The following is a 20,670-nucleotide window of genomic DNA, read 5'->3' on the forward strand; positions in this document are numbered from 1 at the left end:
ATGATGAGAATATAAAAATAATTTATGGGACGCCGGTCAGCTCAGTGGGTTGAGCAGCTGTCCCATATACGGAGGCCCTCGACCCAGCCTACCCCCTGGTTCAGGCCCGCCTTTCATTTATACTCATTTTACGCTTCGGGCCTGTCATTTTTATGCATTTTTAATTTTTGTCGTCATTTTATGCTGGTGAAATGACCGAATGGTTTGGGTTCACACATTATTTCCTTCAGATATTTAGTGTAAAATGACTAAAAGGTCAAAGTTGTGCAAGAAGCCTCAAAGCTGCACAGTCTGAGTTTGCTGCTTCACATTTTCTCCAAACTGGTTTTTCTCTGGTTACAGTCGGCGTAAAGAATAGCATCAGAGTCTTCCAGCGGTGCATGTAAGCATGTTGTACTCTTTGGTGTGATAAATATATCTTTATCCCAGTTCTGTTTTATACGTCACAGCAAGGAAATTTTATAGATTTGTTTGAATTACCATAAGTTTACCTTGTACTTGACTTGTAAAAGTCCCTAAAAGTTCCTCTAGGTTGTTCAGTTCATAGATTCCTCACCAAAACACACATTCCTTTAATTCAATTCAATTCAATTCATTTTTATTTATATAGCGCCAAATACAACAAATGTCATCTCAAGGCACTTAGATAATAAGTCCAATTCAAGCCAATTGGATTTCAATTCATTGTAATCATAATTATTCATAAAATAATCCAATTCGTTCATATAGAGCCAATTCAAAAACAATTTCCTAGCTAAGAAAACCAACAGATTGCACTGAAAACTTTTTCTTTTTCGGTCCAATCTCCCGTTTAATACATCTTTATTTGTTTGTTTTTCCTTTAATATCTTAACAATAAAACATTTTAAGTCCAGCGGTGATACAGACTGAAGCTTAAATCCCTGTTGAAGCTTCGGTTGCTGTAAGGACAGAAAGAGGCTGAGGAAACTCGTGTTTTTTCTTGGTGTGGTCTTCAGTCAGCAGGAAGATTTATGTTCCTCAGCTTCATGCTGAGCTCTTATTGAAGCTCTAAGCTTTACATCTCAGGCTGTTAGAGTAAAAACAAGGCGAGCCGTGGTTTATTGCCTAGTCTTCTTTATATTCTTTATACTCAACACTTTAGCTACTCTGCAGAGATGCTACCCAGCAGAGTGTCACCCCAACCAAAACCAATGAAGGAGAACGTTGGCGTCTGTAGTCTTAATGACTCCTAAGTCAAGTAAAAACAGGTCAATCCCCCAATCTAGATCAGTTCCAGATTGAGTCTGAATCTAAGACCAAGGCCAGAGCCCAATTCTTCCCCTTGGCCCTCTTCTTTTAGGGACTAAGGAGTCATCCATCCATCCAACACCCTGGTTAAAGGGATAAAAGACAGATTCTCCTTGACTCCTAAAAGGGAATTAGCATCTTTTTCCTGCAGATTGGAAGGCCAAAGAGGAGAATTGGGTTTGGGCCTGGTTCATGTCTGTAGAGAATATTCTGTGGACTCACCACCAGCCTCTGTGGGCCGCCGTCTTGGTTGTCCTGGCGCTGGTTGTCCTGGCGCTGGTTGTCCTGGCGCAGGTTGTCCTGGCGCTGGTGGTCCTGGCGCTGGTTGTCCTGGCGCTGGTTGTCCTGGCGCTGGTTGTCCTGGCGCCGGTTGTCCTGGCGCTGATTGTCCTGGCGCCGGTTGTCCTGGCGATGGTCGTTGGCGTACAGCGCTGACGTGCAGTAGTTGGCGTGGGCCGAGTCGAGGCTGAGGGGCCGACCGGCGGCCCGGCCGTGGTGGGTCCAGGCTTTGGGTCCAGTTGAGGAGGAGTTGGGGCCGTTGGACTGGTAGGTTGTGGTGCCGGTGCTGTTGGTGTGGGTCGGGTCGGTATCTGAGTCTGGAGTCCTTCTGCGGTCAGCTGCAAGCAGAAAACCACCATCATCATCATCATCACCTACGGCATCGTCCCAGGACCAGGCGGTGGTCTTCCAGAACATCTCAACGGTCCTCAGTCCGGACTGAACCAAAGAGAACACGACTGGGCTCAAGCAGATCCACAGGTTCTACAGAACAGCCGGTCCAGCATCCAGTCTCTGTTAGGATACCAGGAAACCAACAGCCGGCAGGGACCGAGACCCGAACAGGAAGCTCAGACCCAAACAGGAAGCTCAGACCCGAACAGGAAGCTCAGACCCGAACAGGAAGCTCAGGGACCGAGACCCGAACAGGAAGCTCAGGGACCGAGACCCGAACAGGAACCTCAGGGACTGAGACCCGAACAGGAAGCTCAGACCAGAACCGGACCTGCAAAGCCTTCACAGCATGGGTCTGTACAGGTCCAACATGACGGTGTGCAGGCAGGAAGAAGCAGAAACCCAAAGAGTTTGTCCAGAATCAGAACCAGATCTGCTCTATAAGTCCTGGACCAAGGGGGGCCGGCGGTCCTGCTGCTGACACACAGCCAGATAAGTCCTGGACCCGGGCGGGCCGGCGGTCCTGCTGCTGACACACAGCCAGATAAGTCCTGGACCCAGGGGGGCCGGCGGTCCTGCTGCTGACACACAGCCGGATAAGTCCTGGACCCGGGCGGGCTGGCGGTCCTGCTGCTGACACACAGCCAGATAAGTCCTGGACCCAGGGGGGCCGGCGGTCCTGCTGCTGACACACAGCCAGATAAGTCCTGGACCCGGGCGGGCCGGCGGTCCTGCTGCTGACACACAGCCAGATAAGTCCTGGACCCGGGCGGGCCGGCGGTCCTGCTGCTGACACACAGCCAGATAAGTCCTGGACCCGGGCGGGCCGGCGGTCCTGCTGCTGACACACAGCCAGATAAGTCCTGGACCCGGGCGGGCCGGCGGTCCTGCTGCTGACACACAGCCAGATAAGTCCTGGACCCGGGCGGGCCGGCGGTCCTGCTGCTGACACACAGCCAGATAAGTCCTGGACCCAGGGGGGCCGGCGGTCCTGCTGCTGACACACAGCCAGATAAGTCCTGGACCCGGGCGGGCCGGCGGTCCTGCTGCTGACACACAGCCAGATAAGTCCTGGACCCGGGCGGGCCGGCGGTCCTGCTGCTGACACACAGCCAGATAAGTCCTGGACCCAGGGGGGCCGGCGGTCCTGCTGCTGACACACAGCCAGATAAATCCTGGACCCGGGCGGGCCGGCGGTCCTGCTGCTGACACACAGCCAGATAAGTCCTGGACCCGGGCGGGCCAGCGGTCCTGCTGCTGACACACAGCCAGATAAGTCCTGGACCCGGGCGGGCCGGCGGTCCTGCTGCTGACACACAGCCAGATAAGTCCTGGACCCGGGCGGGCCGGCGGTCCTGCTGCTGACACACAGCCAGATAAGTCCTGGACCCAGGGGGGCCGGCGGTCCTGCTGCTGACACACAGCCAGATAAGTCCTGGACCCGGGCGGGCCGGCGGTCCTGCTGCTGACACACAGCCAGATAAGTCCTGGACCCGGGCGGGCCGGCGGTCCTGCTGCTGACACACAGCCAGCAGCCCGTCTGATCTTCTTCTTCTGTGGTGCCGCTCGCTCGCTCTCTCTCTGCCGTCGGGGCAAACGAGTGTCAGATCTCAGTGTGATGTCAGAGGGAGAGAGGGGCGGGCGAGGGACCTGAGCACGGAGGCATTGTGAGGGTCACATGGTTACGGGGCTGCTTCTCATTACCATGGTAACCGTGTGGACCCCCAGAGGGAGAGTGAGTGGGCCCCCCCCCCACCGCTCTAAATATAGACGAACGTATAGATTTACACGAAGAAGAGAGATAACGAGTTCAAACGAGTTCAAAGCCTCATCAGCGAGTAGAAACCACGGTTCTGACCCAGAGTCCTGACCCAGAGTCCTGACCCAGAGTCCTGACCCAGAGTCCTGACCCAGAGTCCTGAACCAGAGTCCTGACCCCAAAGTCCTGACCCAGAGTCCTGACCCCAAAGTCCTGACCCAGAGTCCTGACCCAGAGTCCTGACCCAGAGTGCTGAACCAGAGTCCTGAACCAGAGTCCTGACCCAGAGTCCTGAACCCAGAGTCCTGACCCAGAGTCCTGAACCAGAGTCCTGAGTCCTGACCCAGAGTCCTGAGTCCTGACCCAGAGTCCTGACCCAGAGTCCTGAGTCCTGACCCAGAGTCCTGACCCAGAGTCCTGACCCAGAGTCCTGGACCAGAGTCCTGACCCAGAGTCCTGACCCAGAGTCCTGAACCAGAGTCCTGAACCAGAGTCCTGACCCAGAGTCCTGAACCAGCGTCCTGACCCAGTGTCCTGACCCAGAGTCCTGACTCAGAGTCCTGACCCAGAGTCCTGACCCAGAGTCCTGAACCAGAGTTCTGACCCAGAGTCCTGAGTCCTGATCCAAAATCCTGATCCAGAGTCCTGACCCAGAGTCCAGAGTCCTGACTCAGAGTCCTGACCCAGAGTCCAGAGTCCTGACCCAGAGTCCTGAACCAGAGTCCTGAGTCCTGATCCAAAATCCTGATCCAGAGTTCAGACAGGAGCTGAGAGATGCATCTGGACCTTGAGCTGATTCATTGGCTCAGAAACTTTGTTGCGTTCGACTTTCACGACAGAGAGATAGGTAGGTAGGTAGGTAGGTAGGTAGATAGGTAGGTAGGTAGGTAGATAGGAAGGAAGGAGGGAAGAAAGGAAGGAAGGAAGGAAGGTAGGTAGAAAGGAAGGTAGGTAGATAGGTAGGTAGGAAGGAAGGTAGGTAGGTAGGTAGGTAGGTAGGAAGGAAGGAAGGAAGGTAGGTAGGTAGGTAGGTAGGTAGGTAGATAGGAAGGTAGGTAGGTAGATAGGAAGGAAGGAGGGAAGGAAGGAAGGAAGGAAGGAAGGAAGGTAGAAAGGAAGGTAGGTAGGTAGGTAGGTAGGTAGATAGGTAGATAAGAAGGTAGGTAGGTAGATAGGAAGGAAGGAGGGAAGGAAGGAAGGAAGGAAGGAAGGAAGGAAGGTAGGTAGAAAGGAAGGTAGGTAGACAGGTAGGTAGGTAGGAAGGTAGGTAGGTAGATAGGAAGGAAGGAGGGAAGGAAGGAAGGAAGGAAGGAAGGAAGGTAGGTAGGTAGGTAGGTAGGTAGGTAGGTAGGTAGATAGGTAGATAAGAAGGTAGGTAGGTAGATAGGAAGGAAGGAGGGAAGGAAGGAAGGAAGGAAGGAAGGAAGGAAGGAAGGTAGGTAGAAAGGAAGGTAGGTAGACAGGTAGGTAGGAAGGAAGGTAGGTAGGTAGGTAGGTAGGTAGGTAGATAGGAAGGAAGGAAGGTAGGTAGGTAGATAGATGGGTAGGTAGGTGGATAAGAAGGTAGGTAGGTAGGTAGGTAGGTAGGTAGGTAGGTAGGTAGATAAGAAGGTAGGTAGGTAGATAGGAAGGAAGGAGGGAAGGAAGGAAGGAAGGAAGGTAGGTAGAAAGGAAGGTAGGTAGATAGGTAGGTAGGAAGGAAGTTAGGTAGGTAGGTAGGTAGATAGGTAGGTAGGAAGGAAGGTAGGTAGGTAGGAAGGTAGGTAGGTAGGTAGGTAGGTAGGAAGGTAGGTAGGTAGGTAGGTAGGTAGGTAGATAGGTAGATAAGAAGGTAGGTAGGTAGATAGGAAGGAAGGTAGGTAGGAAGGAAGGTAGGTAGGTAGGTAGGAAGGAAGGTAGGTAGGTAGGTAGGTAGGTAGGAAGGTAGGTAGGTAGGTAGGTAGGTAGATAGGAAGGAAGGAGGGAAGGAAGGAAGGAAGGAAGGTAGGTAGAAAGGAAGGTAGGTAGATAGGTAGGTAGGAAGGAAGGTAGGTAGATAGGTAGGTAGGAAGGAAGTTAGGTAGGTAGGTAGATAGGAAGGAAGGAGGGAAGGAAGGAAGGAAGGAAGGTAGGTAGAAAGGAAGGTAGGTAGATAGGTAGGTAGGAAGGAAGGTAGGTAGGTAGGTAGGTAGGTAGGTAGGTAGGTAGGTAGGTAGGTAGATAAGAAGGTAGGTAGGTAGATAGGAAGGAAGGAAGGTAGGTAGGTAGATAGATAGGTAGGTAGGTGGATAAGAAGGTAGGTAGGTAGGAAGGTAGGTAGATAGGAAGGTAGGTAGGTAGGAAGAAAGGAAGGAAGGAAGGAAGGAAGGAAGGTAGGTAGGTAGGTAGGTAGATAGGAAGGAAGGAAGGAAGGAAGGAAGGAAGGAAGGAAGGTAGGTAGGTAGGTAGGTAGGTAGGTAGGTAGGTAGGTAGGTAGGTAGGTAGGTAGGTAGGTAGGTAGGTAGATGGGAAGGAAGGAAGGAAGGAAGGTAGGTAGGTAGGTAGGTAGATAGGAAGGAAGGAAGGAAGGAAGGAAGGAAGGAAGGAAGGAAGGAAGGAAGGAAGGAAGGTAGGTAGGTAGATAGGAAGGAAGGTAGGTAGGTAGAAAGGAAGGTAGGTAGGTAGGTAGGTAGGAAGGAAGGTAGGTAGGTAGGTAGATGGGAAGGTAGGTAGGTAGATAGGAAGGAAGGAGGGAAGGAAGGAAGGAAGGAAGGAAGGAAGGAAGGAAGGTAGAAAGGAAGGTAGGTAGATAGGTAGGTAGGAAGGAAGGTAGGTAGGTAGGTAGGTAGGTAGGTAGGTAGATAGGTAGATAAGAAGGTAGGTAGGTAGATAGGAAGGAAGGAGGGAAGGAAGGAAGGAAGGAAGGAAGGAAGGAAGGAAGGTAGGTAGATAGGTAGGTAGGTAGGAAGGAAGGTAGGTAGGTAGGTAGGTAGGTAGGTAGGTAGGTAGATAGGAAGGAAGGAAGGTAGGTAGGTAGATAGATAGGTAGGTAGGTGGATAAGAAGGTAGGTAGGTAGGTAGGTAGGTAGGTAGGTAGGTAGGTAGATAAGAAGGTAGGTAGGTAGATAGGAAGGAAGGAGGGAAGGAAGGAAGGAAGGTAGGTAGGTAGAAAGGAAGGTAGGTAGATAGGTAGGTAGGTAGGTAGGTAGGTAGATAAGAAGGTAGGTAGGTAGGTAGGTAGATAAGAAGGTAGGTAGGTAGATAGGAAGGAAGGAGGGAAGGAAGGAAGGAAGGTAGGTAGGTAGAAAGGAAGGTAGGTAGATAGGTAGGTAGGAAGGAAGTTAGGTAGGTAGGTAGGTAGGTAGGTAGGTAGGTAGGTAGGTAGGTAGGTAGGTAGGTAGGTAGGTAGATAGATAGGTAGGTAGGTGGATAAGAAGGTAGGTAGGTAGGTAGGTAGGTAGGTAGGTAGGTAGGTAGATAGATAGGTAGGTAGGTGGATAAGAAGGTAGGTAGGTAGGAAGGTAGGTAGGTAGGTAGGTAGGTAGATAGATAGGTAGGTAGGTGGATAAGAAGGTAGGTAGGTAGGTAGGTAGGTAGGTAGGTAGGTAGGTAGATAAGAAGGTAGGTAGGTAGATAGGAAGGAAGGAGGGAAGGAAGGAAGGAAGGTAGGTAGGTAGAAAGGAAGGTAGGTAGATAGGTAGGTAGGAAGGAAGTTAGGTAGGTAGGTAGGTAGGTAGGTAGGTAGGTAGGTAGGTAGATAGGTAGGTAGGAAGGAAGGTAGGTAGGTAGGTAGGTAGGTAGGTAGGTAGGTAGGTAGGTAGGTAGGTAGATAGGTAGATAAGAAGGTAGGTAGGTAGATAGGAAGGAAGGAGGGAAGGAAGGAAGGAAGGAAGGTAGGTAGAAAGGAAGGTAGGTAGATAGGTAGGTAGGAAGGAAGGTAGGTAGATAGGTAGGTAGGAAGGAAGTTAGGTAGGTAGGTAGGTAGGTAGGTAGATAGGAAGGAAGGAGGGAAGGAAGGAAGGAAGGAAGGAAGGTAGGTAGAAAGGAAGGTAGGTAGGTAGGAAGGAAGGTAGGTAGGTAGGTAGGTAGGTAGGTAGATAAGAAGGTAGGTAGGTAGATAGGAAGGAAGGAAGGTAGGTAGGTAGATAGATAGGTAGGTAGGTGGATAAGAAGGTAGGTAGGTAGGAAGGTAGGTAGATAGGAAGGTAGGTAGGTAGGAAGAAAGGAAGGAAGGAAGGAAGGAAGGAAGGAAGGAAGGAAGGAAGGTAGGTAGGTAGGTAGATAGGAAGGAAGGAAGGAAGGAAGGAAGGAAGGAAGGAAGGAAGGAAGGTAGGTAGGTAGGTAGGTAGGTAGGTAGGTAGGTAGGTAGGTAGGTAGGTAGAAAGGAAGGTAGGTAGATAGGTAGATAGGTAGATAGGAAGGAAGGAAGGAAGGTAGGTAGGTAGATAGGAAGGAAGGTAGGTAGGTAGGAAGGAAGGTAGGTAGGTAGGTAGATGGGAAGGAAGGAAGGAAGGTAGGTAGGTAGGTAGGTAGGTAGGTAGGTAGGTAGGTAGGTAGATAAGAAGGTAGGTAGGTAGATAGGAAGGAAGGAAGGTAGGTAGGTAGGTAGGTAGGTAGAAAGGAAGGTAGGTAGGTAGGTAGGTAGGTAGGTAGGTAGATAGGTAGGTAGATAGGAAGGTAGGTAGGTAGGAAGGAAGGTAGGTAGGTAGGTAGATGGGAAGGAAGGAAGGTAGGTAGGTAGATAGGAAGGAAGGAAGGAAGGAAGGTAGGTAGGTAGATAGGAAGGAAGGTAGGTAGGAAGGAAGGTAGGTAGGTAGGTAGGTAGGAAGGAAGGTAGGTAGGTAGGTAGATGGGAAGGAAGGAAGGAAGGAAGGAAGGTAGGTAGGTAGGTAGGAAGGAAGGTAGGTAGGTAGAAAGGAAGGTAGGTAGATAGGTAGATAGGAAGGTAGGTAGATAGGAAGGAAGGTAGGTAGGTAGGTAGGAAGGAAGGTAGGTAGGTAGGTAGATGGGAAGGAAGGAAGGAAGGAAGGTAGGTAGGTAGGTAGGTAGGTAGATAAGAAGGAAGGTAGGTAGGTAGGTAGGTAGGTAGGTAGGTAGATAAGAAGGAAGGTAGGTAGGTAGGTAGGTAGGTAGGTAGGTAGAAAGGAAGGTAGGTAGATAGGTAGATAGGAAGGAAGGAAGGAAGGAAGGAAGGTAGGTAGGTAGGTAGGTAGGTAGGTAGGTAGGTAGAAAGGAAGGTAGGTAGATAGGTAGATAGGAAGGAAGGAAGGAAGGTAGGTAGGTAGATAGGAAGGAAGGTAGGTAGGTAGGTAGGAAGGAAGGTAGGTAGGTAGGTAGATGGGAAGGAAGGAAGGAAGGTAAGTAGGTAGGTAGGTAGATAAGAAGGTAGGTAGGTAGATAGGAAGGAAGGAAGGAAGGAAGGAAGGAAGGAAGGAAGGAAGGAAGGTAGGTAGGTAGGTAGGTAGGTAGGTAGGTAGAAAGGAAGGAAGGTAGGTAGGTAGGTAGGTAGAAAGGAAGGAAGGTAGGTAGGTAGGTAGGTAGGTAGGTAGATATATAGATAGATAGATAGATAGATAGATAGATAGATAGGAAGGTAGGTAGGTAGGTAGGTAGATATATAGATAGATAAATAGATAGATAGATAGATAGATAGATAGGAAGGTAGGTAGGTAGGTAGATAGAAAGGAAGGAAGGAAGGTAGGTAGGTAGGTAGGAAGGAAGGTAGGTAGGTAGGTAGGTAGGTAGGTAGATAGGAAGGTAGGTAGGTAGGTAGATATATAGATAGATAAATAGATAGATAGATAGATAGATAGATAGATAGATAGGAAGGTAGGTAGGTAGGTAGATAGAAAGGAAGGAAGGTAGGTAGGTAGGTAGGTAGGTAGGTAGGTAGGTAGGTAGGTAGGTAGGTAGGTAGGTAGGTAGGTAGGTAGATGGATAGACAAATAGATAGATAGATGCAATTTCTTGTGTGTGTATTTGTCTTATTTACCGAGACTGTATGTATATATATCTATATCTATAGATATATATATGTAGTGTATGTATATACACACATTTCCAACAGAAGAAGTTTTATGTACATTTATGTGCCGGAGTCCACTCGCATATAGTCAAAGAGGTTATTGCTGCTCAGCACACAAAGCTTAAATGAAGCTTCTCTGCAGAGTGAACCAAAGTGGCCGAAATGATGAAACAAAACAAACCAGATCTTACAGGTTTGGGGCCGGTGGTGGTACACACTATTCTGTAGGAAATATTTCATTTCTTCCTAAAAGCTCTCCATAGCTGCTGCCGATCACCGAGAAAAAAACTCCGACGCACAGCGCCTAGTTACGGTTACTATGGCTACTACAGCCAATCACAATGTGCTCCCATTCAAGCGGCCATATTGTGTGACGTAATCAGCAGACGACGGAACCCGAGCCGATCTGGTACCTACAGCGTTCTTAAGGAAGGGACACAGGGAGAAAAGGCTGAGCTGTGCCAAAGGACACAAGAAGTGGGCTGAAAATCCTGGGTTTCAGTTTCAGAGAATACGCTGCTTCCTGTATTACTTTAAATCTGTAGAGAAAAGGAGGCCTGGCTCACATTTCTTTACAGATTTCTGTGGATCAATGAGGATCCTGATCGATCACCTTCAGTTCCACATCTGTCGGGTTTAATGGACCTGCAGAAACCAGCAGCTTCCAGCTGTTTAATCCCCCCAAAGTGGTCTTCAGTTTTCTGCTCACGACTCATCCAACAGACGCACAGTGTGCCGGCCTACTCACCCAGAACAACGGCCATCATCGCTGACATACTTTTCTGCCTCGCTGCTTTGTTCTTCCAACAGAAACCTCATGAGCTGCTCTATGATTCATGCTGTAAACTCTGAGCTGCTCTATGATTCATGCCGTATACTCTGAGCTGCTCTGTGATTCATGCTGTAAACTCTGAGCTGCTCTGTGATTCACGCTGTAAACTCTGAGCTGCTCTATGATTCATCCTGTAAACTCTGAGCTGCTCTGTGATTCATGCCGTAAACTCTGAGCTGCTCTATGATTCATTTTGTAAACTCTGAGCTGCTCTATGATTCATGCTGTAAACTCTGAGCTGCTCTGTGATTCATGCCGTAAACTCTGAGCTGCTCTATGATTCATGCTGTAAACTCTGAGCTGCTCTGTGATTCACGTTGTAAACTCTGAGCTGCTCTATGATTCATGCCGTAAACTCTGAGCTGCTCTATGATTCATGCCGTAAACTCTGAGCTGCTCTATGATTCATGCCGTAAACTCTGAGCTGCTCTATGATTCATGCCGTATACTCTGAGCTGCTCTATGATTCACGCTGTAAACTCTGAGCTGCTCTATGATTCACGCTGTAAACTCTGAGCTGCTCTATGATTCACGCTGTAAACTCTGAGCTGCTCTATGATTCATTTTGTAAACTCTGAGCTGCTCTGTGATTCATGCCGTAAACTCTGAGCTGCTCTATGATTCATTTTGTAAACTCTGAGCTGCTCTATGATTCATGCTGTAAACTCTGAGCTGCTCTGTGATTCATGCCGTAAACTCTGAGCTGCTCTATGATTCATGCTGTAAACTCTGAGCTGCTCTGTGATTCACGTTGTAAACTCTGAGCTGCTCTATGATTCATGCCGTAAACTCTGAGCTGCTCTATGATTCATGCCGTAAACTCTGAGCTGCTCTATGATTCATGCTGTAAACTCTGAGCTGCTCTGTGATTCATGCTGTAAACTCTGAGCTGCTCTGTGATTCATGCCGTAAACTCTGAGCTGCTCTATGATTCATGCTGTAAACTCTGAGCTGCTCTATGATTCACGCTGTAAACTCTGAGCTGCTCTATGATTCACGCTGTAAACTCTGAGCTGCTCTATGATTCATGCTGTAAACTCTGAGCTGCTCTATGATTCATGCTGTAAACTCTGAGCTGCTCTATAATTCACGCTGTAAACTCTGAGCTGCTCTATAATTCACGCTGTAAACTCTGAGCTGCTCTATGAATCACGCTGTAAACTCTGAGCTGCTCTATGATTCACGCTGTAAACTCTGAGCTGCTCTATAATTCACGCTGTAAACTCTGAGCTGCTCTGTGATTCACGCTGTAAACTCTGAGCTGCTCTGTGATTCATGCTGTAAACTCTGAGCTGCTCTATGATTCATGCCGTAAACTCTGAGCTGCTCTGTGATTCATGCTGTAAACTCTGAGCTGCTCTATGATTCACGCTGTAAACTCTGAGCTGCTCTATGATTCATGCTGTAAACTCTGAGCTGCTCTATGATTCATGCTGTAAACTCTGAGCTGCTCTATGATTCACGCTGTAAACTCTGAGCTGCTCTGTGATTCACGCTGTAAACTCTGAGCTGCTCTATGATTCATGCTGTAAACTCTGAGCTGCTCTATGATTCACGCTGTAAACTCTGAGCTGCTCTATGATTCACGCTGTAAACTCTGAGCTGCTCTGTGATTCATGCTGTAAACTCTGAGCTGCTCTGTGATTCATGCTGTAAACTCTGAGCTGATCTGTGATTCACGCTGTAAACTCTGAGCTGCTCTGTGAATCATGCCGTAAACTCTGAGCTGCTCTATGATTCATGCTGTAAACTCTGAGCTGCTCTATGATTCATGCTGTAAACTCTGAGCTGCTCTGTGGTTCATGCTGTAAACTCTGAGCTGCTCTGTGGTTCACGCTGTAAACTCTGAGCTGCTCTATGATTCATGCTGTAAACTCTGAGCTGCTCTGTGATTCATGCTGTAAACTCTGAGCTGCTCTGTGATTCACGCTGTAAACTCTGAGCTGCTCTGTGATTCACGCTGTAAACTCTGAGCTGCTCTGTGATTCACGCTGTAAACTCTGAGCTGCTCTGTGATTCACGCTGTAAACTCTGAGCTGCTCTGTGGTTCACGCTGTAAACTCTGAGCTGCTCTGTGATTCACGCTGTAAACTCTGAGCTGCTCTGTGATTCACGCTGTAAACTCTGAGCTGCTCTGTGATTCACGCTGTAAACTCTGAGCTGCTCTGTGATTCACGCTGTAAACTCTGAGCTGCTCTATGATTCACGCTGTAAACTCTGAGCTGCTCTATGATTCATGCTGTAAACTCTGAGCTGCTCTGTGATTCATGCTGTAAACTCTGAGCTGCTCTATGATTCACGCTGTAAACTCTGAGCTGCTCTATGATTCACGCTGTAAACTCTGAGCTGCTCTGTGATTCACGCTGTAAACTCTGAGCTGCTCTGTGATTCACGCTGTAAACTCTGAGCTGCTCTGTGATTCACGCTGTAAACTCTGAGCTGCTCTGTGATTCACGCTGTAAACTCTGAGCTGCTCTATGATTCACGCCGTAAACTCTGAGCTGCTCTGTGATTCACGCCGTAAACTCTGAGCTGCTCTGTGATTCACGCCGTAAACTCTGAGCTGCTCTATGATTCATTTTGTAAACTCTGAGCTGCTCTATGATTCACGCCGTAAACTCTGAGCTGATCTGTGATTCACGCTGTAAACTCTGAGCTGCTCTGTGATTCATCCTGTAAACGCTGAGCTGCTCTATGAGAAGTGATGCTGACGAGGACCTTTATCGAGGAGTAAATGGAACTTGTCTTTTCGGGTGGTGCAGAGTTTGTTATCGGGGAAGCACCTCGGTGTTCCCGTGGGAATAAAAGTGAACTGTAGCTCACGGAGTGCGTCTCAAAGCATTCCTGCAGATCGTCCTCAGCATCCTGAGACCCTTTTTTCAAAGCTTTTGGTATCATCTGTGAATCCGTAGTTTGGTTCTGTGCTCTGATTTCACCTTTGAGACTCCACCACACTAAACTCAGATCAACGAATCCGGGGTAAGAAGGAGCGAGGAACAGCCAATCACAGCCCAGCTTTACCCCCATGAACTCACCTTCTAACCCCACCTCCTCCTCGGGGCTCAGCATTGGTCCGTTCTGCTGTGATGTCACTCTCAGGTGTTTGCTCTGCCCATACTCCTCCCCCAGGAGGTAAAACCAACCTGTCGCCCCCTGCTAACACAGAGGGGGGGTGGGGGGGGCAGCAGTAGGTCATTAAATGGTAAATGGACTGTACTTGTATAGCGCTTTTCTAGTCTAGCTGACCACTCAAAGCGCTTCTAACTACATGCCACATTCACCCATTCACACACACTCATACAGCACGTCTATGTCTATACGCACACTACGTGCTTTCTAATCATTCACACACACATTCGTACACCGATGGATTTATCGGTAGGCAACGTGGGGTTCAGTGTCTTGCCCAAGAACACTTCGACATGTAGCCCAGGGAAGCCGAAGTCGAACCACCGACCTTCCGATTGGTGGGCGACTGCTCTTCCTCCTGAGCTACAGCCGCCCATTAGTAGGTCATTAGGTCAACAGGTGCGTTCAACTGGAACTTTGGGTGACTTAGTCTGTGTTCAAAACCGCCTACTTCTCCCACTACTACTACTAACTTTAACTTTTTTTAAGTTCCCGGATGCATACTAGATTCTCTGAAATGTTGGGTATGCATCATGAGGTTACTACTCATACTCAAACTACCCAAGATGCAACGTAACGTGACGTCGCCGATCGTCATTTCCTGTCAAAACGGCAGTTTCAAGCTAGCTACAACGAGGGTAGGTTCACTTCCTGTTTTCAAAACAAAAGCACCAATTGTATGGTAATGGCTTTCCCTATGATAAAAGGCAACGGGTATTTTATTTTGTGAAAATAACAGGAAGTGCGTTAGCTCACTGCGGCTAGCTTTAGTAGCGCCGAATTCGTGGGAACAAAATGGTAAACAGCCGGTATTTTGTCAGGTTTTCAACACGTTGGGGATCTAAACGACTACTTTCTCACCTGAAAATGTTTCAAATGTTGCTAAAGTTTACAGAGTTTAGAGCTTAAGAGAAATCAGCTTCAGACCGGCTGATTTCGGCTCGGGCAGGAGCAAAATGCATTGTGGGTTAATGCTCTGCATACTGTCTGATCGATGAGTATGCAGTATGTAGTATGTAGTATGCATTATGTAGTATGTAGTATGGAAGTATGTAGTATGTAGTATGTAGTATGGAAGTATGTAGTATGTAGTATGGAAGTATGCATTATGTAGTATGTAGTATGGAAGTATGTAGTATGTAGTATGTTGTATGGAAGTATGTAGTATGTAGTATGTAGTATGCAGTATGCAGTATTTAGTATGTAGTATGCAGTATGCAGTATTTAGTATGTAGTATGTAGTATGCAGTATGTTGTATGGAAGTATGTAGTATGTTGTATGGAAGTATGTAGTATGCAGTATGAAGTATGTAGTATGTAGTATGGAAGTATGTAGTATGTAGTATGTAGTATGCAGTATGCAGTATTTAGTATGTAGTATGCAGTATGCAGTATTTAGTATGTAGTATGCAGTATGCAGTTTGTAGTATGCAGTATGTAATATGCAATATGCAGTATGTAGTATGTAGTATGGAAGTATGCAGTATGTAGTATGCAGTATGTAGTATGCAGTAAGCAGTATGGAAGTATGCAGTATGCAGTATGTAGTATGAAAGTATGCAGTATGCAGTATGTAGTATGCAGTATGTAGTATGCAGTATGCAGTATGTAGTATGCAGTATGCAGTATGTAGTATGCAGTATGTAGTATGCAGTATGCAGTATGTAGTATGCAGTATGTAGTATGCAGTATGCAGTATGTAGTATGGAAGTATGTAGTATGCAGTATGTATTATGGAGTATGCAGTATGCAGTATGCAGTATGTAGTATGCAGTATGTAGTATGCAGTATGCAGTATGTAGTATGCAGTATGTAGTATGGAAGTATGCAGTATGCAGTATGTAGTATGCAGTATGTAGTATGCAGTATGCAGTATGTAGTATGCAGTATGTAGTATGGAAGTATGTAGTATGTAGTATGTATTATGGAGTATGCAGTATGCAGTATGCAGTATGTAGTATGCAGTATGTAGTATGCAGTATGCAGTATGTAGTATGCAGTATGTAGTATGGAAGTATGCAGTATGCAGTATGTAGTATGCAGTATGTAGTATGCAGTATGCAGTATGCAGTATGTAGTATGTAGTATGGAAGTATGCAGTATGCAGTATGCAGTATGCAGTATGTAGTATGCAGTATGTAGTATGTAGTATGCAGTATGTAGTATGCAGTATGCAGTATGCAGTATGTAGTATGTAGTATGGAAGTATGCAGTATGCAGTATGCAGTATGCAGTATGCAGTATGTAGTATGCAGTATGCAGTATGCAGTATGTAGTATGTAGTATGGAAGTATGCAGTATGCAGTATGTAGTATGCAGTATGCAGTATGTAGTATGCAGTATGTAGTATGGAAGTATGTAGTATGTAGTATGTATTATGGAGTATGCAGTATGCAGTATGCAGTATGTAGTATGCAGTATGTAGTATGCAGTATGCAGTATGTAGTATGCAGTATGTAGTATGGAAGTATGCAGTATGCAGTATGTAGTATGCAGTATGTAGTATGCAGTATGCAGTATGCAGTATGTAGTATGTAGTATGGAAGTATGCAGTATGCAGTATGCAGTATGCAGTATGTAGTATGCAGTATGCAGTATGCAGTATGCAGTATGTAGTATGCAGTATGCAGTATGCAGTATGTAGTATGTAGTATGGAAGTATGCAGTATGCAGTATGTAGTATGCAGTATGTAGTATGCAGTATGTAGTATGTAGTATGTAGTATGCAGTATGTAGTATGCAGTATGCAGTATGTAGTATGCAGTATGTAGTATGGAAGTATGTAGTATGTAGTATGTAGTATGCAGGAGGCGGTTTCGAACACAGCCTTATACGACCCTTCACTGCATTAACAGCCTCATGTGAGACATAAATAACTCAACAGCCAATCAGAGTGCAGGATCCTCTGCTGTGATTGGTTCATACTGACCTGAGAGGATGAGATGAGAGAGCCAATCCCGAAGCTCATACAGCCGATCAGCTGACTGCGCCTGAACAGACAGAATGGTGTGAGTCAGACGTGGCCAACGTGCACAGGTACGTGCACAGGTGCTCAGAGTGATGTCATCGCTCACCTGCGGTCAGGTGGTCGTCTGAGCACTGAGACCACCACTCTGCCGAGGAGGTGGTCCCGGATACACCTGAGACACACAAACAGGCCCGAGGTGAAGCTGTGCTGCCCCCTGCTGGCACATCCCTGCAACCACAGCTCTGACCCACTGAACTCTGAGCTACACTGAAAAATCAACTCAGGAAGTATGTAGTATATGTAGTATGGAAGTACAGAAGTATGGAAGTATGTAGTGTATGTAGTATGGAAGTATAGAAGTATGGAAGTATGTTGTATATGTAGTATGGAAGTATAGAAGTATGGAAGTATGTAGTATATGTAGTATGGAAGTACAGAAGTATGGAAGTATGTAGTATATGTAGAATGGAAGTATAGAAGTATGGAAGTATGTAGTATATGTAGTATGGAAGTATGGAAGTATGTAGTATATGTAGTATGGAAGTACAGAAGTATGGAAGTATGTAGTATATGTAGTATGGAAGTACAGAAGTATGGAAGTATGTAGTATATGTAGTATGGAAGTACAGAAGTATGGAAGTATGTAGTGTATGTAGTATGAAAGTACAGAAGTATGGAAGTATGTAGTATATGTAGTATGGAAGTACAGAAGTATGGAAGTATGTAGTATATGTAGTATGGAAGTACAGAAGTATGGAAGTATGTAGTATATGTAGTATGGAAGTATGGAAGTATGTAGTATATGTAGTATGGAAGTACAGAAGTATGGAAGTATGTAGTATATGTAGTATGGAAGTATGGAAGTATGTAGTATATGTAGTATGGAAGTACAGAAGTATGGAAGTATGTAGTATATGTAGTATGGAAGTACAGAAGTATGGAAGTATGTAGTATATGTAGTATGGAAGTACAGAAGTATGGAAGTATGTAGTGTATGTAGTATGGAAGTACAGAAGTATGGAAGTATGTAGTATATGTAGTATGGAAGTACAGAAGTATGGAAGTATGTAGTGTATGTAGTATGGAAGTACAGAAGTATGGAAGTATGTAGTATATGTAGAATGGAAGTATAGAAGTATGGAAGTATGTAGTATATGTAGTATGGAAGTACAGAAGTATGGAAGTATGTAGGAGCTACACTGAAAAATCAACTCAGAAGATTCACTTAGAAAACCCTCTGTAAGTATTTGCACTCAGATGATTTAAGTAATATTTAATGAATATAAATATTTAAATATTATATTTATACATATATATATTATATTTAAATATTTAATGCTGCAATATCAAGTAAATTTTACTCACCATAAAACATAACAGGTTTGAAGATATTAAGTAACATTTACTTAATTACATCTAAGTTTTAAGTTATATTTATTTAAACAAATGAAGTAAAGTCTACTTGTTTTTCATAGGCAGGAACATCATTTTACTCAACATTTTAAGTAAACTTTATATATCTGTAGTATTTGCTGTTATGAAGTAACTTAGTAGATTTTAACGATACATTTTCAGAGTAAAGTTTATGTAGTATTTCCAGGTTTATGTACATACAACTATTAAACATTTAAATTGTATGAGGAAACCAAAGTAAAACTCACTCTTCCCCCATAATTCATGTGTTACGTTAATAAAATGTTTCATTTTACTTAAGAAGCTCGAGTTCTTACTGAATCTTAGGAATGATGACAGTTACTGTAATAGAGTTTACTTCACCAAAAAGTCACTTTTTTCACTGTATGAAGCATTCAGGCAGGAAAAAGGCTCCTAACTCAAGGGATGAACCCAGGGCCGGCCCAAGCCTTTATGGGGCCTTAAGCAGAACTTCATTTGGGGCCCCCCTACCATCACCTCAGCTCCAGATGCCTCATTATTCCACAGGCTGCACTGTTATGTGTGTAACGGACCCACAATCATTAGCATTATTTGTAATCATCTCACAGTATACAGGTGTCATTCTTGTTTTTAACCTTAAAGGGATAGCAAACTCATAAATATGGTTTAATTAACTTCTACATAAAGAGAGATGTATAAGTATGGTTCATTAATTTAACTATTTGAAAGTAACATCAGCAGGCTGGAGACTGCATTTATAGTAAACACGTTAAATAGTTTTATTTCTTTCAGATGTGCAATGGTGTGCAAAGTGCTCAAAATCCAAATCCAAAATAGAATCAAATGACATCCACATTATCTTACAGAAAAATAAAGTTGTAATCAAAATTAAATACTTAAATAATAAATACAATACTTAAATAATTTTGCCCAACGGTGGCAGCAGCCAACAGGAGGCATAAATTAACCTAAATTTTCTGGTGTAATACAATTTCGTTTAAATTATTCAATGTTATTTTAATTTCATGTATATATTTACTTTTTTATCACAACGTCTCGGTGCTCTCTGGGGCCCCCTGGTGGCGTGGGGGCCCTAAGCGACCGAGTAGTTGGCATATGCCTTGGGCCGGCTCTGGATGAACCGTGTTGGGTCCAACTTAGCACAGAAGCCATTTTAAACTGGATCTTTAGGCTCTTTGTTCCCATTTCTTTAGCTGGAACATGTTTCAGGGGACCAGCTGCTTCCTGTTTTTATATAAAACATGAAGAACTGAGGCAGATCGGGACCCTCAGAGGTCCGTTCCTCTGCTGGAAGCCTCGTGGTATGTGTGAGTTTCCTGTGATGCGACAGAGTCTCACAGTGTGAAGCGGCGGCTGAACTCGGGTCTCTTGCTGTTGGGGACCGTCTGAGTTTTCCTCCTGAGGTGATGGCGGAGGTCGGAGGTCACGCTCACCTGTGAACACACACACAGTCAGCAGCAGGAACTGAACCCTCCACCCGACCCACGGGGCGCCGCCTCACCTTCACGTACGAGTCACATGACCTGCGGGACTTTCCCATCAGCCCTCGGGCCTCGTGGACTGCAAAGAAAGACCACAGGAGGTCAGCTGACTCGCCTGGTTCTGATCCAGACCTCTGGATCCATAACTGAGCAATACGCACTCAGGCTCCATGATTGATTAGTTCCTGATCGGGGTCAGGGTTAGGAAACTAGGGTTTGTCCGTTCCTCCAACGAGGAAGCGGAGGGGCACTCTCAGCCCTGCCTTTCGCTACAATGTCCCTATGAAAAATAAATTGGGTTAACATAATCAGATATAAATTAAACTTTCTCTTTCCCTTACTTCCGTCTAATTAGGTTCACATTTTCGCATTCTTTAGCTTAGTTATTGTTCTTTTCACACCTCCTTCACAACGTTTCGACATATTTTTGTCTTCATCAGGTGTTAGGTGCGTTCTATTCCCTATTTTCCTTTTTCCGAACATTTCGTTGGATTCGTAACGCATTAATTTAGCTTAGGCACCCCCTTCACTATGCACAGCCATCTACCTCCTTATATTAGGGTTGGGAAGTGGGCGGGGCTTCGGTTAGGGTTAGGAATTGGGCCTCCATTGAGGTTAGGTTTAGGGTTGGGGCCCAGGTTAGGGTTAGGATTAGGGTCAGGGTCAGGGTTAGGGTTAGATAATGGCAATATAGCCTTAGGGGACAATGCAACTAACGAGCAGGATGACCTGGCGGGTTAGGAAACTAGGGTTTGTCCGTTCCTCCAACGAGGAAGCGGAGGGGCACTCTCAGCCCTGCCTTTCGCTACAATGTCCCTATGAAAAATAAATTGGGTTAACATAATCAGATATAAATTAAACTTTCTCTTTCCCTTACTTCCGTCTAATTAGGTTCACATTTTCGCATTCTTTAGCTTAGTTATTGTTCTTTTCACACCTCCTTCACAACGTTTCGACATATTTTTGTCTTCATCAGGTGTTAGGTGCGTTCTATTCCCTATTTTCCTTTTTCCGAACATTTCGTTGGATTCGTAACGCATTAATTTAGCTTAGGCACCCCCTTCACTATGCACAGCCATCTACCTCCTTATATTAGGGTTGGGAAGTGGGCGGGGCTTCGGTTAGGGTTAGGAATTGGGCCTCCATTGAGGTTAGGTTTAG

General features: G+C 45.8%; 1 protein-coding gene across 1 annotated transcript in view; it reads right to left on the reverse strand.

The window, feature by feature from the left end:
- The window catches only part of LOC142382696 (uncharacterized), an 85,240-nt gene that overhangs the window by 19,086 nt on the left and 45,484 nt on the right, over nt 1-20,670 (reverse strand). The window contains exons 6-13 of the mRNA XM_075468818.1: nt 19,530-19,588; nt 19,367-19,461; nt 16,719-16,784; nt 16,574-16,634; nt 13,537-13,668; nt 2,395-3,591; nt 2,143-2,235; nt 1,492-1,986 (exon numbers count right to left, since the gene is read on the reverse strand). Coding sequence (XP_075324933.1) covers nt 1,492-1,986; nt 2,143-2,235; nt 2,395-3,591; nt 13,537-13,668; nt 16,574-16,634; nt 16,719-16,784; nt 19,367-19,461; nt 19,530-19,588 — 2,198 coding nt within the window. The remainder of the gene's footprint in view (nt 1-1,491; nt 1,987-2,142; nt 2,236-2,394; nt 3,592-13,536; nt 13,669-16,573; nt 16,635-16,718; nt 16,785-19,366; nt 19,462-19,529; nt 19,589-20,670) is intronic.

The sequence above is a fragment of the Odontesthes bonariensis genome, chromosome 6, assembly GCF_027942865.1.
Source record: "Odontesthes bonariensis isolate fOdoBon6 chromosome 6, fOdoBon6.hap1, whole genome shotgun sequence".
NCBI classification, from domain to species: domain Eukaryota; kingdom Metazoa; phylum Chordata; class Actinopteri; order Atheriniformes; family Atherinopsidae; genus Odontesthes; species Odontesthes bonariensis.